This window comes from Myxocyprinus asiaticus, chromosome 40, assembly GCF_019703515.2.
Source record: "Myxocyprinus asiaticus isolate MX2 ecotype Aquarium Trade chromosome 40, UBuf_Myxa_2, whole genome shotgun sequence".
NCBI classification, from domain to species: Eukaryota; Metazoa; Chordata; class Actinopteri; order Cypriniformes; family Catostomidae; genus Myxocyprinus; species Myxocyprinus asiaticus.
The window spans coordinates 21,393,217-21,410,433 of NC_059383.1; the positions used below are offsets into that span (position 1 = coordinate 21,393,217).

The window sequence follows — 17,217 nt, forward strand, 5'->3', positions numbered from 1 at the left end:
ACTGGAGTGCAGCCACTGGGGTTACAGCGGCCCCCTCATTCTCCACACCCACACAGAACAGCTTCACATGAGGGGCCAGGAACAGCTGGAGACACAGAACAGCTAAGGGAAAGTCACAGTAAATTTCCCAGGTGTTTCATGTTTTCAATATGGATTCACACAGTCTATATCATGTGTGTAAGATAAGGTACAGACATTCCATCATATAGTACACATATTTCTAACATGGCACATTCTTTCAATAAGAAAAAATAAGATTAGACTCCTCTCATACCATACATACAGTGATAACGTTTCACATATTTTGACGGACATAAATTACATAATATACAGACAAAAATGTTCTTCTAAATATATATTTAAGACTGCATTCCCAGTACTGCAAAACGTCCCATTCAGGAGGCAGATATTCTGCAGCTGTACTACCGGAAAAGAGGGGAATTCTTTGTGTTAGCTTACAGAACAACTGTGCATTAATGGATGTAAAGAAATTACAGGCAATGGACATATAAATAACTGGAGTAAAAACATATAACACTTCTCTACGTCTAGTTATGATAAAGTTTTGATTTTATTTTCTCCCAAAACAATGAATTGCAACAAAAATTTCCACAGCACTTTCCTAAAAACCTGTTTGTCACTATGCATTGTAACATTTTCCTGTTCCATCAGGTCATCACATGCAGTCTAAAGCTTGGTTCTGAGGAAAGTTTATTTAACATTTAATCACTTTTAAAATGTAGCAAAGTTATGTAGTATTAATGAGAATCCCTGAACTTATCACATTTATTTTGAGACAAAGTACTAATTTGTAATTATCAGCTTTGTTCAAGGAGATAAAAAAAAAAAAAAAAAAAATCCAAATAATTTCAAATAAGTAAAATGATAGTATTTTGGGTAAAAAGCCCCTGCATTGTTTTCAGAATTTGTTATGAAGAATGTTCAAAGTGGGCTCACATTGACTGATCCAATCACAATGGTAATTCTTTTGTTTATAAAACACTTGAGATGTAATGAAATGGCAAATTTGATTGAAATTAACAAGAAACTGTGCACCATTTGTTTAAGCGATTACATTTTGAATAATCATTAACTTAATTTGTTACTCTAAAATGCATTTGCTGTGATAAATTTTGCCTTATTACTATTGCCACTATATCTACACACTATATCACCAAAACAACTTTCCTTTATTATTGTTTTCCACACAAGTTATGTTGCTCCATCAATATTAACCCTCCTAATTGGCACTCCTTCATTTCAAGAATGGTTCACCGAATTGCTCAGGGTGGCGGTGTTCTGACAGTCTGCTACCTGCTCAGGATGTGCCACCAGCAGTAAAAACAGTGTTATGTAAAGTTAAAACATGGGTAGCACATGTCGGGAGGCACGGGAGAACCTGTCGGTATGTTCTACAACAGCATGTGTTAAAAACCTAAGTAGCAGATCTTGTCAGGCAGATAATACCTATCAGGATGTGCTATCAGCAGAACTATCAGATAGTGTGATATGGTGTAAGGCTATACTAAGCCCTAACCCTACCCCAAACCCTAACCCTAACCCTAACCCCAACCCTAAAACTAAGCAAATATAGCGTTGGTAGCACATCCTGATAGGTAGCATATATTTTCAGGACACCGGCATTTGAAAAGATGTCATATAAGCGGGGTGGCAGATTGGACATGTATGGGAAGAAATGGGGCGGATATATGTCCTTTTCTTAGAGGGTTCTCAGTGAGGACCATGTGGAGAGAGACAAAATTGTGGTAGTAATTGTGAATTCTGTTCTTAGTAGAATTCTTTATTTTCTCTTTGTTGATTTTTATATTTTTGATTTTCTCAAATGTTTTTTGTTTGTCTCTTCTGATAACATTAGGCGTTTCATTTCAAGATTTTCCAGGGGTGATGGTGGGAGGTATGGCGCATGAGCTTTTGCTTTACGCAGATGATATTTTATTATTCGTCTCCGACCCCATTAGATCTATGCGTTGCATCCACATAATTATTAATTCCTTTTCTAAGTTCTCAGGATACAGACTTAATTGGTCTAAATCCGAAGCTTTGGCTCTGACAGAGTACTGCCCATTTACGGATTTTCAACCGGGTGCCTTCCAGTGGCCCAAACAGGGCATTAAGTATTTGTGCATTTTATTCCCAGAAAATGTGTGTGATTTAATTAGAGTTAATGTTGACCCTTTAATAAAAAGTTTTTCGAGTGATGTGGACAGGTGGGCTTCATTACATTTATCGATGATTAGGAAGGTTAATGTTATTAAAATGAATTGTATTCCAAAATTCAATTACTTACTGCAGTCTCTCCCTGTAGATGTCCCCCTCTCTTATTTCAAGCAATTTGATAGCATAGTGAAGTCCTTCATTTGGAATGGTAAACGTCCCAGATTACATTTCAGTAAGTTGCATAGGCCGATTGACAAAGGTGGGCTAGGTCTACCCAAGATTTTGTTTTATTATTATGCATTCGGTCTCAGACATTTGGTTCATTGGTGGCTTCCACCTGAGAGAACCCCTCCCTGGTTTTGTATTGAACAGGAAGTTCTTGCCCCTATTTCTCCATTGCAAAGCCTTTCTATCAAACTAACCGGAGAAGTTAAGTCACACCGTTATCTCGCATTTGCACGCGGTTTGGACAAAAGTGTCCAGAGTGTTTAATTCGGACATTTATTTAAATGTTGCTTCAAGCATATAGCTGAACCCTAAATTATGCATTAATAAGTCCCCTCTCTGTTGGTCAGAGTGGATTGTGAGGGGGGTTACTACACTCGGTGACCTATATGAGAGTGGAGTGCAATGTGAATAATTGATTCCGTTTTTTATTTTGTGTTTGTATGTTTTATTATTGGAATCAATAAGAAATTGTTAATAACTAAATATTTATTGTTTGTTTGTTTGTTTATATGTGTGCATTGTGTAATTTAGGCTTTGACCACAGGGATGTTTTTTGAGGGACACTGTAAAAATTTTGTATGTATTTTTACAGAGAAAATACAGTATAATTAAACATTCATTCCCCATTTTTCAATAAAAGTGTTAAATTACCCTAAAATAAATTTTTTCACACCAAATTTACATTTTCCCTGTTACTTAACTACTGGGGAAAAAACAGGCATTCTCCATTAAATGAAGTAAACATCATGTTTTTCACATGTGAAAATTTAATTTTAATTTTAAGAGATGTCTGTAAAAATTTGACAGTAAGAAAAAGATTTCTTCCAGTGTAAATATATACAGAGAGAGAGAGAGAGAGAGAGAGACAATACAGTATAATTTAACATTAATTTACCATTTTTAATAAAAGTGTTAAATTCCCCTAAAAAGACAATTATTCACACCAAATTTACACTTCCAGCAAATATTGCTCATTGCAACAAACAAAAAAACTTTACTTAGTTACTTAGTTATCTATTGAACTTCATTTGCGACACAAGATATTCATGCTGTACTCATAATATGACAAAACTCAACAAAGAAGTGTCAGAATTAATCTGAAGTTTAGTGCTCTCCAAAGTAAAATTTATTTTTGCTGCTAGCTCAGATTACTTCATTGAAATTAAAGCAACACAATTTCTATTTGTGAAATATACTTACTGTAGAAATTGAAAATGTAAGTTTACGTAGTCAGTTTGTTTTGGGATCTCTATAACTGTAAAAAACTGTCCATAGTTTAACAGAAGAATAATGTAAAAATGCTACAGTAAAAAGAAAAACAAAAAAACATATAATATAAAATGTATATTATATCTAACAAGATATTATTGTCATGTACTTTTATGGCATTGTTAAAATTAAGGTGAAAAACAATAACTGGGCATTCCCAGAAGTCCCTGCGTGAGCCATCACATTTCATTATACTGTATTTTATGGGAATAGTTATGTTTAATAGTTATATTTTTTTATATCAGTTATATACATTGGGGTGTTCTATGTTATATTTTATGTAGTTTAGTTTATGTTTATTACATTATTTTAATGTCATGTGTTACCAGGGCAGACTGGCCATCGGGAGCAACCAGAGTTTTCCCGGTGGGCCGCTGGGTAATTTGCGCCAGCTTGTTGATGCAAGTACCGGCCCATCCTATAGGTAATATAAGTTGCCGCCCTGGGCTCCAACGAATTCAATGAACTCTGTAAGGTACAATGACTTTTACTCTGAAATAATTTACACATTATAACACATTTCTGCAGTACTGTGTGGACCTGATTTTTTACATAGAAATCACAGTAATGATGACAACCAAAGACAACATATTAAGTATAAGATGAGCTCTGAGTAATCACAAAATGACAAATAACTGCAAGCTACAACAAATACAATAACAGCAGCGTATATAAAATCTGCATGCGCAGTACACAGTCATTTGCATAATTTATTCATACTGCAGGGAGCAGAAGCCCAGGTTGCTGAATAATGCTCATACATGATAAAAATGCAGAAAATAAGATTACTTTGTGGCTGTTTGAGTCTTTGAGGCTTACTTTGTTTGAAGGAGAGCAGAAACAGCGCTTGTCAAAGCATAGGACTTTTCACCTTTTCTCAAGAATAATCTGGGGAAGGAATTAAAACACTGCAGATATAAAGACGCAACAAACTCACATAGAGTAGAAAATATGAGCACTTAATCTGCAATATATCTGCAAAGTTCTACACTTTAAAATGCATGTTTATTTAGCTTTACATGTATTTATATTTGTTTATATTTATATATGTACATATTCTGGCCAAATTTGTTTTCACTGATTTTTAAAAATAAACATTTACACATAGTTATGTGAGTAATTGACATGAAATTTTAAGCATTGTCATCAGTGTCCTGCTGTGTGACACTTTCTTCATCTAGCTATATATACATATATAATATATTTTTATTATACTTGTTGTTTCCACAACCTCATATTAACTAAGACGATTGTTTGTTTGCACTTCTAGAAAAAGTTGAAAGGTGATTAAAATCTTTACAAACTTTGAAGAAATGCCGACTTGTCACAGAACATAAAATACACATTTCCCTTGAACATTCATGTACATTTGAACCTTACATCTGTACGTTGGGAAAAAGTTTTCTGACATGTTATTTGTCTGAGCTATAAAGTGCTTATTTTTAGTGCTTTCTCTAAAAAATCAAATTTATATGTTTTAAATGTATGACAATTTTTGCACTGGTGGGGCCTGTTGTCATATCTAGCAGTAAATAGAAATGTCTTTTTTTAACAGAAAAATTTTAAATTGAGCCAGAAAATGAAATCAATGAGTCGGTGTGTTATGGTGTGGTGTGATGTGTTGCGGGCCGGGTTTGGTGGGTCGCTCTGGGCCAGAAAGTCCAGGACCACTTTTTAGTCCCAGTCCGCCCTTGCATGTTACCCTGACTGTCTTGTGTTTGTGAGAGTGACACTGTGCACTGTCTCAACACTTTGTATTAATTATTGTTCCTGGAAGGCCACTCTTGATGAACCTTCATCATGTGGCCTTCTGTCATTACTATGGTGTTTATTTACAGATAAAAAAAGTAGATGAAGTGAAAAACAGATTTTTGTAGTTTCAGAAGTTATATTAAGGTCATTATATTTAATAATATAAACGGTAGTGAACTGTAAATGTATGGTATTTTACTGTAGGTTTTTTTCACCAGCATGCTTTGCATGAGACTTGATGAGGAGAGTAAATGTTAAAAGAGCAATTTTATGTGTTTTTGTGCAAGATCAATAAAAGGGGAGATTTGTAAGTATTTAATGTTCTTTTATGTTGAGATTTAGAAGAGTTTCTGTAATTTTGGAGTTTTGGGGGTTACTATTGTGGTGAAGAGTCGAGCTTGAGTTTAAAAGCTCCTGAAATGTAGTTTCTAAGTCTTAAAATAATAAGTCTAAATGAGTTTACAATACATAACGGAGTGAACCTACTTTAACTATTATGTTAAAAAACATAAAAGTATTTGGTGATCCACAGTAGTTACAGTAAAAACATGTTGTTGTTTTATATTGAATTGTCTAACAATATTATTTCTATTTACAGTAAAAACATGTTTTTTAATTAATGGACTACAAATGTTTGTTTTTTTAAATGAACAGTCAAAACATATAATTTAATTTTATAGTTGAAACATGTTCTTTTAAATTACATATTAAACATGTCATTTCAACTTACAGTGTTAAAATGCTATTTGAAATTACAATTTTTCAGTTTATGGTAAACGTTTGGCACCCTGTACTGCTGTGCATTTACCGTTATTTTATGTTGTTTTTCTTTTTTACAGTGTGGGGTTGGGGAGGGGAAGGGGGAAATTATGGGGGTTAAAGTTGATTCTGTATATTTACTTTGTTTATTCTGTTTATATATATATATATATGATGTTGGTGAGTTTGTCCTCATAATAATCTGTGGCATCTGTCATCAAGCAGAAATGATTTTTGTGATATTGCATTTGTGGCCAAATATTTGCTATTTTCACATACAGTATACTGACACATTTTCAGAATCAGAATGAGCTTTATTGCCAAGTATGCTTACACATACAAGGAATTTGTCTTGGTGACAGAAGCTTCCAGTGCACAAACAATACAGCAATAAGACATTATTAATAATTAAAAAAAACGGAATAAAAGTGAATAGAAAATAAAGTATATATAGAATTACACAATAGGACTAATATATATATATATATATATATATATATATATATATATATATATATATATATATATATAGTCCTACTGTTTATATATTATTATGTACAATATACAAATACAAATCTGTTATATAAAGAAGCAAGGGAATGTAATGATATAAGAGGTATGGTATGTTGGATAAATATAAATTGACTAAGCTGTGTATTGCACATTAATTATTGCTCAATGGGGCAGTTTTAACTGTTCATGAGATGGATTGGGAAAAAACTGTTCCTGTGCCTGACGGTTCTGGTGCTCAGTGCTTTGTAGCGCCTGCCTGAAGGCAACAGTTCAAAAAGGAAGTGGGCTGGGTGGGTGGGGTCCAGAGTGATTTTTCCAGCCCTTTTCCTCACTCTGGAAGTGTACAGTTCTTGAAGGGAGGGCAGGGGGCAACCAATAATCCTCTCAGCAGTCCGAACTGTCCTTGGTAGTTTTCTGATATCTAATTTCGTAGCTGCACCAAACCAGACAGTTACTGAAGTGCAGAGGACAGACTCAATGACTGCTGAGTAAAACTGTATCAGCAGCGCCTGTGGCAGGTTGAACTTCCTCAGCTGGCGAAGGAAATACAACCTCTGCTGGGCCTTTTTCACAGTGGAGTCAATGTGGGTCTCCCACTTCAGGTCCTGTGAGATGGCAGTGCCCAGGAACCTGAATGATTCCACTGCTGCCACAGTGCTGTTTAGAATGGTGAGGGGGGACAGTGTTGGGGTGTTCCTCTTAAAGTCCACAATCATCTCCATCGTTTTGAACTTGTTCAGCTCCAGGTTGTTTTGACTACACCAGTGAGCCAGCGTTCAGCCTCCCTTCTGTATACAAACTCATCGTCATCTTGGATGAGGCCGATGACAGTAGTGTCGTTTTTTTGGTGTCACTATTGATTTGCAAGTATGGTCTTTACATTTAAAGTTCATGGTCTTTCTGTTTCTGTTTGTAAAAGGAACTTTGGTTCTGCATTCATTCAGATTGATGTCAGCTGCTCCTCCTGGCCGTTACACCATCTGTACATCACACTGCTACCCACTGCAACACTCATGAGTCCAGCTGACTCAAAAGAGGGCACAGTCCGCCAAACTGTGCACATGTTCAAAAAAGGTATGATGCATGCAGATTCCACTGCTTGCAACTTAAATTTGGAAATGCACACATCTGCGTAAGACACAACACTGATTAATGTGATCAATGCCACTTTGTCCAGCTGATTTTCTCCCTCAGGCTGCTGAGGAGAGCTGGGACAGACTGCGAGTCACCTGCACTCAGCCGTTCAATAAGCGCTCACAGTTTGGTCTGTCATTTCTGCGCATCCGAACCACAGAAGATCAGGCTGAAGAGGCAGCAGACAAACAGGAAGCATTTGCTCCTCAAAATCTGGTGAGAGATTTAATTAAGGATTTCGTATATTGTGTCTTTGATTGTAGTCAATTGTGTTTGTAGGGCTGTCAATCGATTAACATTTTTCATTGAATTTATTACATAATATGCTGATGAATTAATCAAATTAATCATATATATAAATATTTGGTGAGAAAGGCCCAGACATAATTAAATAAATTATTAGTAAATAGTTATATTTAACTAATTATAAATATAAAATATATTTAAAAAAATAAAATAATTCAGATAATTACAATGCATTACATTATTGTGGCAAACCAGACGAGTAAAGCATTGATAAGACTATACAAAAAGTTGCTTTAAAAGGCAATATATTGTTTATTTCCAAATTATTGAACATAAGCCTATCATTGGCCTACAATCCACAGGAATCCATTTTGTAATTGAATTTGTCAATCTGTCCGAGATAGATTTAGGCAGATAGCAATAGATGCAATTTACTTTAAGTGTAATTTGCAACAGAAAGCATCTTCTTTGCACTAAAGTGCAAGTAGTGGAAGACACTATTTGCACCCCTATTTTAATAATATTATACAGTAAAGAGGCATCAATGCAGCATGCTTATTGTGTTTATTTAGAGTCCCACAGACAACATACACTCACCCCTACCCCTAACCCTAAACATACCTTGCAAAAATTAACCATGGTTTTACAACAATTACCATAATATCACCATGGTATTTTGTAGTAAAATCATAGTAGCCACAAAATTAAACATGGTTACTATATTAACATCATATTACTGTAGTAAATCCAAATGTTTTCATGGCACAAAAACACATGTACAAGATCAACGAATGTAAGATTTAGCTAGACAGAGCAAGTGACAGTTCAACTGCAGAGTAACAGAAACCTTTATGAATTGTTTCACAGTGCACACCAGACAAGATGACATCCGTGAGAGAGTGGCTCTCCAGCCCAGCTCTTCAAAACAAATTTTTTGGACGAATCACAACGTTTGAATTGAATATCTAATGTTTACACTGTCCACCCTTTATGCATTAAAAAAATGTTTATGTTTTGTTGTAACATGGTAGTCAGTTTCTCTGTATTCTGATAGAGATGACTCCCCAAATGATGACCAAAGGAAGCCTGTGAGCTTGAGTTGGGCCGAGTGCATGGTGAAAGCTGCCAAGACTAACAGACGCTCCTTATCATCATCCCCGTGCAGTTTCATCTAGTACAACTCCTCAGAGAGACAATAACATGAAAACCCCACCAGGCAAGTTATTATATGGCCACCACACAGAGAGATCAGAGAAACAGAATGCTTTCTGTGGATCATACAAATGTTGACAGTACTTCTGTCTGTACAGATATAGAATCTGGAGAACTTAGGACTACCAGTGACAGTGTAAGAACCACTCAGGAGCAAAGGAAGAAGTCAAAGGCACGATATGCATTGGCCTGGACAAAAATGACAAGTTAGACATGAAGAACAAATGGATTGGGTTCTGTAGAGTTTTGTTAGATGTTGACCTCCAAAAAAAAATAAAAAAAAATAATGTAATATTTCACTGGACATTTGTGGACATTTGCAATTGCACAATTTGTATAATTTCTATAGTTTTAAATTGTAAGATCAGCAGATATTATTGTAAACAATTATAAAATATACAGTGGCCCCAGAAAGTATTTGGACACTTAAGCCACTCTTATCTCATATGCATTGCATCTGCAAATAATGTCAGACACATTCTCAGAACCAACGTAACTTTATTATTTATTTATTACTTATTTTGATAAGCAGAAAGTGTCCAAATATATTTTTTCCTCAGTTTCAAACAGTAGAGCTATTGCTTTATCATTTAAAACAAACCTCTTTGCTTGTGTTGATTGTGATCTCTTAAGTTAAATGCCACTTGGTTTGATAGCTTAAGTGTCCAAATACTTCTTGTGGCTACTGACTGTATAAATCATTATATGGTGGTCATGCAGGCAGAGCCTTGTAAACAGTGGGACCCCAATGAAAAGGCCCAGAGCTGCAGCTTCCACAGATGAACCCATAACAATTTCATCCAAAGGTGTCAGAACAGAGAAACAAGCCAGAAGCATCGATCAGAGCCCAATGGACACACAGGGATCCATCTGTCATGCTTCACAGAGTTCTACTGACCCATTATCTCCTGAGGTGATATGTCCTCTTTGTGGAGGTAACTGATTGTGCATGCATATTTGGTAAGAATATATCACTATGCTCTGCAGCTCTTTTAAATATATTCGTTTCTTTTCTCTCATGCTTTTTTCCATGCAGTATCCTTCAGTCCTGATTACCTGCCTCTCCATGCTGCCACCTGCCTGGATTCTGATCCAGTTGAACTCTTGGGAGTTGCAGGACTCCAGACTAAAAAAACGACTTAGGAGCCATTGGCTCCTAAACTGAAACATTAAGGAGCCGAATTGCTGTTTTAGTCACCAAATCACAGAATTGCTCAGTTTAGATTGCTGTTCAGAAACAAGATAGACAGCCAAAGAAAAAGAAGACAGCTGATAACCCATTAATCAAAAGTTTAATAAACGGTATATATGAGAAGATAAGTTTGCATTCCCTTCTGTCTCATAAATGTTCACACCTTTCATAATTTATACAAATATAAGAGATAAAATATTTTTTATTTAGTACTGCTCTTCAGAATCTACATTACAGATATTTACATAAAGTATGGTATGCATATAGTAGTGTGTTGTCTCTTGAGCATCAATGAATGTTTGCACCTTGTGTAATAGTTGTGTACAAGCCCCTCAGTTGTACGTGTCAAAAGCTTGATTTTATATATATACACTGATCAGTCACAACATTAAAACCACCTGCCTAATATTGTGTAGGTCCTCCTCATGCTGTCAAAACAGCGCCAATTCTATTCTTCTCACCACAATTGTACAGAGCGGTTATCTGAGTTACCGTAGACTTTGTCAGTTTGAACCATTCTTGTGGCCATTCTCTGTTGACCTCTCTCATCAACAAGGCATTTTCATCCACATAACTACCACTCACTTGATGTTTTTTGTTTTTGGCACCATTCTGAGTAAATTCTAGACTGTGTGTGAAAATCCCAGGAGATCAGCAGTTACAGAAATACTTAAACCAGCCCTTCTGGAACCAACAATCATCCATGCGATTATCTAATCAGCCAATCGTGTGGCAGCAGTGCAGTGCATAAATCATGCAGATATGGGTCAGGAGCTTCAGTTAATGTTCACATCAACCATCAGAATGGGTCATTTGGACCGTGGTATGATTGTTGGTGCCAGACTGGCTGGTTTGAGTATTTCTGTAACTGCTGATCTCCTGGGTTTTCACACACAACAGTCTCTAGAGTTTATTTTATTTATGGTTCGAACTGACAAAGTCTGCGGTAACTCAGATAACAGCTCTGTACAATTGTGGTGAGAAGAAAAGCATCTCAGAATGCTATTCTGAGATGCGGGTTGGCGCTGTTTTGACAGCATGAGGAGGACCTACACAATATCAGGCAGGTGGTTTTAATGTTGTGGCTAATCGGTGTGTGTGTGTGTGTATATATATATATATATATATATATATTTACATTTTTTTTAAATATCGCCTTAGTCTTTCTTTACTGTTACCGGATGGCCCAGACACAGAGACAACAAAAGTACAAATTGAATGAAATCCCAGATGCAGTTTATTGTGCTACTCCAATCCCAATCAATAATTACCAGAAGACAAAAAGTGGTTTATAAAACCGTACGCCAGAACCTGCGCATAGTTCCCTTAATAAATCCCAGCTAGCGGAAGATTGTGCGTACATGCACGTGATTCATTCCCCACCCCGTCTCCTCCCCAAAATAACCATATATGGAGTGTACAACGCCTGTTTTTACTATGCATATCATTATCTGCATACAATTACTATATGCATTTCACCATCCAGACACGTGATTACTGCGTTAAACGGTACGAGAAACTGTATTATAAGAGATAAGACTTTAATGTCACATGCGCCCAAAGGTTAGATGCTGCACCATGAAGAAACATTATTTATTAAGATATGAACTTGTTTTCAAAGAATATATCTTGAATATCCCTTGGTAAAATGTTTTTATCTTTGCGGACATAAATCTAACCTAAGCAATTTTGCATCTCAGAAAACCTTTTAAATCGTTTTAAGGGTGTTTTTATTGAGAAGTATTGTCTCATTTAATCGGATTACTAAGATTTTATATTTGACTGGTATTTTATATTCAAAAAACAGCTGAACGGCAAATGTACTTTTCCTAATGTTTTTAGACTAGAACGAGGGTTTCATTCTAGGGTCGGGATGAAGTGGAGCAGCCAGCACATTTGATGTGCATTGCTGTACCTGTTTGCAGTACAGTAATGTACTGTAAACATTGTACAATACTGTTTCTGATGAGACATGTCTCTCCAATGATCTGTTCGACTACTGAATGTGGACAGCAGTGCCTGTCTTTACTGTCTTATTTACCCGAGCCATTTCTCATCAGTCAGAGTCAAGTGCTCATCGCATTACAGATAATCTTTATTCAAACACTGTACTTATCTCAGTACATGATTGTAATAGAACAGAAAATATCTCAAACTCAGGAATCTTCGCTGTCATTTTTAGTTACTGTATGTTCCTTCTCTATGATGACACGGGAAAGTTCTCCAAACGCAGTGCATCCCAAACCAATATTTCCCTTTTACAGCTTATACTGGAATGCCTTTTCAATTAGTTACATAAAATAATATAGCCTACTATTGGCTTGATAATGATTACTTCTGTTTCAAGTGCTTAACTACATAGTTTTTTATCCTAAATGTGAATTAAATGAAAATCAGAGTTTATAATCAGTCTGTTCTGTTCATTATTTGTCCATGTGGAGTAGCAAATTCATACACACCAGTAAAAGAGTGCGTACGCACAGTCAAGAGTGTCCGGATGGTGCGCACATATTCACGGCAAGTTTATTTTTTATAAATCACAATGTGTTCTTGGGAAATTGCTTACGCACATTTCAATGACCATTTTGTGCGTACGCAACGTTTATACATCAGGCCCCTGGTTCTCAAAACCATACTGCTTTGCCAGCTTCTGAAGTGGCCCTTTCTGTTGCGGAACCTGAATTTGTTGCATTCTTGTCTTCTGAGTTGTCTGCTGTATCTCCAATTCCAATCTCCAATCATGTTCAGAATTGACTTCATTATGTGCACGGATTAATTGTGGATGGCCTTCCTCATCAACTGCTGTGGATAAAGATTTACGTCCATATTTTCAAGTGAGGAATGAACTGAGTGTACAAAAGGACTATGTATTAAGAGGACCACGTCTTGTTGTTTCTGTTTCACTGCGGCACATGTTGGTGAATCTGGCCCACAAAGGTCATCAAGGAATTGTGCATACAAAGCAGCGCCTTCGTGAACTCTACTGGTGGCCAGGTCTTGATTATTTGGTCAAGGAACAAATTAAAAACTGCCAGGTTTGTGTGTCTTCTGATAAGACAGCTATTGTTTCTGCTGCACCTCTGCAACCTGTACCTTTTCCTTCTGGGCCATGGAAAAAAGTAGCTGTTGACATAGTAAGCCCATTTGAAACTGCTACCTGGGACTGTCGTTATATAATGACATTGATTGACTACCATAGTAAATGGCCTGAAGTGGCATTTACTTCTTCGATCACAACTCAAAATGTAATTAAGTTCTTGACATCTGTTTTTAGTCGTTTTGGAAATCCTCAGTACCTTGTGTCTGACAAGACCCAAAAATGTTACTTTGCTTTTTACCCACTGCAAATTTGCTAGGCTTGTTTTATGCCCATTTTCAGCTAGATCATAAAATCGTCCACATATTGCAAAAGTGCAATTCCTCTTTTTAATGTGAGTCTCTCAAGGTTGTCTTTCAATGCTGCATTATATATATATATATATATACTTTCACAGTACCTTTGAGCCAATTGGGTCCATGTGTATGTTTTTCCCTCAAATGAGAAAGCAAACCAGTATTGCAAGCCTTTATCAACTGGAATGCTTAAAAAAGCATTAGATAAGTCTACAACAGAAAACCATTTGCTATTTGCCGGCACTTGTGATAATATGGTGTGTGTGGATTTGGAACATTTGGAGCTCAAGTGTGTACAGTTGCATTAACTGCTTTCAAATCTTGTACAAATCTCCATTCTGTTGGCTGGCCAGCATCACAAATCTTTTTGACAAGAAAAACTGGAGGTCGTACTGGAGATGTTGGACAGGGCACAATTATGCCAGACTTTAATAATGATTCAAAAATGGGATGTATCCCCTCCTTTGCTTCCAATTTGAGGGGGTATTGTTCTTTGCACGGCCTATATGATTATTTAGGAGTGATCACAACCGGTTCAACATTTTTCAGTAGTCCCACATCATATTTGCTTTGGGCCCACAAATCACTTGGTACTTCAGCTAGCTCAGGAGGCAGTTCCCCCAGTGTTATGAATGCCAGTTTGTCACAGTTCTCCTGAACTATCTGAACGCCCCTCAAGGTTTCAATGTTATGCTGACAGTCTGTTTTGAAATGATCCATCTGTACACTATGCCACACATTTGAGTGCCCACTTTAGCCCAGTCATCTGCAAATGTACACTGTTTCACACATGGGCCTATATTTTACCATTCAAGCATTTTCCATTTGGCCAATGATATATGTGTTCTGGCATTGGGTACCCTATACTGCTTCTCTTCTGTGAGGCTGGGCAGCTGGACTCCAACAGTACACTTATCCTTAGTCCAAAACAACCAATCTGTTTTTAACCAATAAGACCTCACTCGCTTTTCAAACCAACCTCTCTCATACTGTTCGTCTGGCCCTTCTGATACAAATGCTGTACAATGCAATGAGTCAATCTCCATAAAATCAGTTCCTTCTTGTTTCATGTGGATATGTGCCAGTTTTACAAGCTCACTTCCTACTGTGCTTTTTATGTCATCGTGTAGTTGTCATTTATAATCATATAACAGTGGTCATGTTGCATTTTTGCCATCATGTTTTCTGGTGGGTCAACAATTTCCTCCCTGGCCACAGCTACCCCTGAGGAGCCTGCTTCAAAACTGATGCCGAAAGAGCACATTAAATCTCGGCCCAATAAATTTATTGGACAGCAGTCAGACAGCAAGGAGGAATGTTTGATATTGCCCTTTAAACTGTCAGTCACAGACAATGGTGTTGTATAGTATTCTTTTGCAACATCCCCAGTAACTCCAATTGTTTTTTACAAATCTGCCACTTAACTTTGGCTTTTGGTTTAATTCCTTTGTCATTATGACTGACTCTGTGGCACCAGAGTCTACCAAAAATGTGATTGGTATGTTTTTTTACTGTCAATGTGAGTTTTGGCATCGCCCTATAGGCCCCATCAGAAAACATGGTGAATAGCGTGTCATGCATGTGAATGTAAGAGTTTGCTCACATGTCGAAGTCTCTTGCTGGGTTTCCTCAGAACTCACCTGACCCATCCCCAGCCCCCCCATGGGTCAGTCAGCTTCAGTATCCTTGTCCTTCGATAATCCTTTCTTGGGTTTGTTTTTTGGACGGTCTATAGCCCAGTGGCCCACAGACAAAACATCCGTCACTTTGCTCTTGGCCACGTCCCCGGCCTCGCCATCAACCTCGCCCATGTCCTCGTGTTCCTTTTTGTACCTGAGCCTCGAGGGATTTCAGTTGAGCCATCTGCAGCCTAGCTGCCATAGTATATCCCTTTTTTATTGACTTCTCATTCAGGGCCTTTTCGGCATGCACAGAATTCTTCTCAACATCAGCCAATCATTCTGTGTTGCAATCCACACAGTGGTCTCTAACATGAGCCCTGATATCTGGTCTTAGTCCTTCCACAAACCGATCCCGCAAATGTGCCTCCCACGGAGAAATATTGTTTATGTTTGCCAGCCTGTCTATACCACTGTGGGCGATTATGCATTTCTGTAAGTCATGTCAGATAGTCATAAACACATTCATTTGGGCCCTGCTTGCAGGCTGAAATTTTCCTCAAATCCATATGTCTCTGAAACATAGTCCTTATTCAGTCAATGAGTCTGTGCACATGAGTCATGTAATCAGTGTCCCTTCAGTCATTATCATATTGCAAATCTTCCATAGTGAAATCTACTGACACTCGTCCCCATTTCAAATTCATTTGAGTTCCAAGCAGTTGCCGTTTTTCTCCTGTCGTTGGTCTGAACTGTGTAATCAGCTGCTGCATTTGTCTGGCATACTCCTCACCTCCGACTTCCTCCACATCTGGGAAGGTTTGTGCCACTTCATGTCTGCAAAAGTCCATGGACGGTACACATACTGAGTTCCGCCCTCCCCATTAGCCACTTGGATCTGTGACATGTAAATGACAGCTGTGTTGGAGAAGCTTCGAGGTGATTTTGGTGATGACATTAACTTTGACAAACTGTCTTGCAGCCCACTGTACACCTTTCCCTGGTGCATATGCAATGGTGAAGTCAGCTGTGGTTTCTCTGTATATGGTAATCCAGTGTTTACTGTATATGGCGGTGGTAGCGCTGATGGTGAGACGCTAGCTAGTTGGTGCTTCGTTGTCAATCCCAGGGTTGCCTCGTCTTGTGCTGCTTCATCTGATCATTCGTTCTGCCAATCTCGGCATCGCCCAGTGGGAGCTGAGTTCAGGTCAATACCATCTGAGTACTTCAGACACTGAGACAAGTTGTTAGTTTTATCTGTCCCTGCCTGACATTTTCTTTCCCTGATGTTTGCTTCTGTGAGCCAGTCTGCATATGCTTTCCAGTCTGCCTGAAACACTGTATGCTTTTTCTGCCTCCTTTTTGACATTCCTTCATGTTCTTCCCTACTCTTCTTTTCCTTCTCCTCTAACTTTCTTTCCTTTCTCTTAATTGTTTCAATTGTCGTGTGCTGAAATTTCCTGTTTTTGGAAATCTGCATTCATCTACCCAGACTCGCAGTTGATCACAGCAGCCTTTGCCATAATTATTTGTCATGTATTTGCTATTTAGATATCCCAGATCTGGTTAGTCTATTAACCCTTCATTTTCTTTTTTACTATTGTTGAAACCCATTTCAGGTGATTCTCTAGTGGTCCAGACCTGCCCTAGTAACCCGTCTGTTAAAATAATTGTATCTATTATTTAGAATCCCTTTTATTCCAGCCCTGGTCTTTCCTTAAT

At 37.4% G+C, this 17,217-nt stretch overlaps 1 protein-coding gene across 1 annotated transcript; it reads left to right on the top strand.

Moving 5' to 3' along the window:
• The first annotated feature begins 3,379 nt into the window (after positions 1–3,379).
• xndc1 (xrcc1 N-terminal domain containing 1) lies at positions 3,380–9,369 on the top strand. The gene is given in 6 exon segments (XM_051681045.1): positions 3,380–4,099; positions 7,619–7,773; positions 7,877–8,049; positions 8,947–9,029; positions 9,134–9,244; positions 9,246–9,369. Coding segments are annotated over 6 exon segments (753 nt in total). The 5' UTR covers positions 3,380–3,992.
• Positions 9,370–17,217: the final 7,848 nt, after the last annotated feature.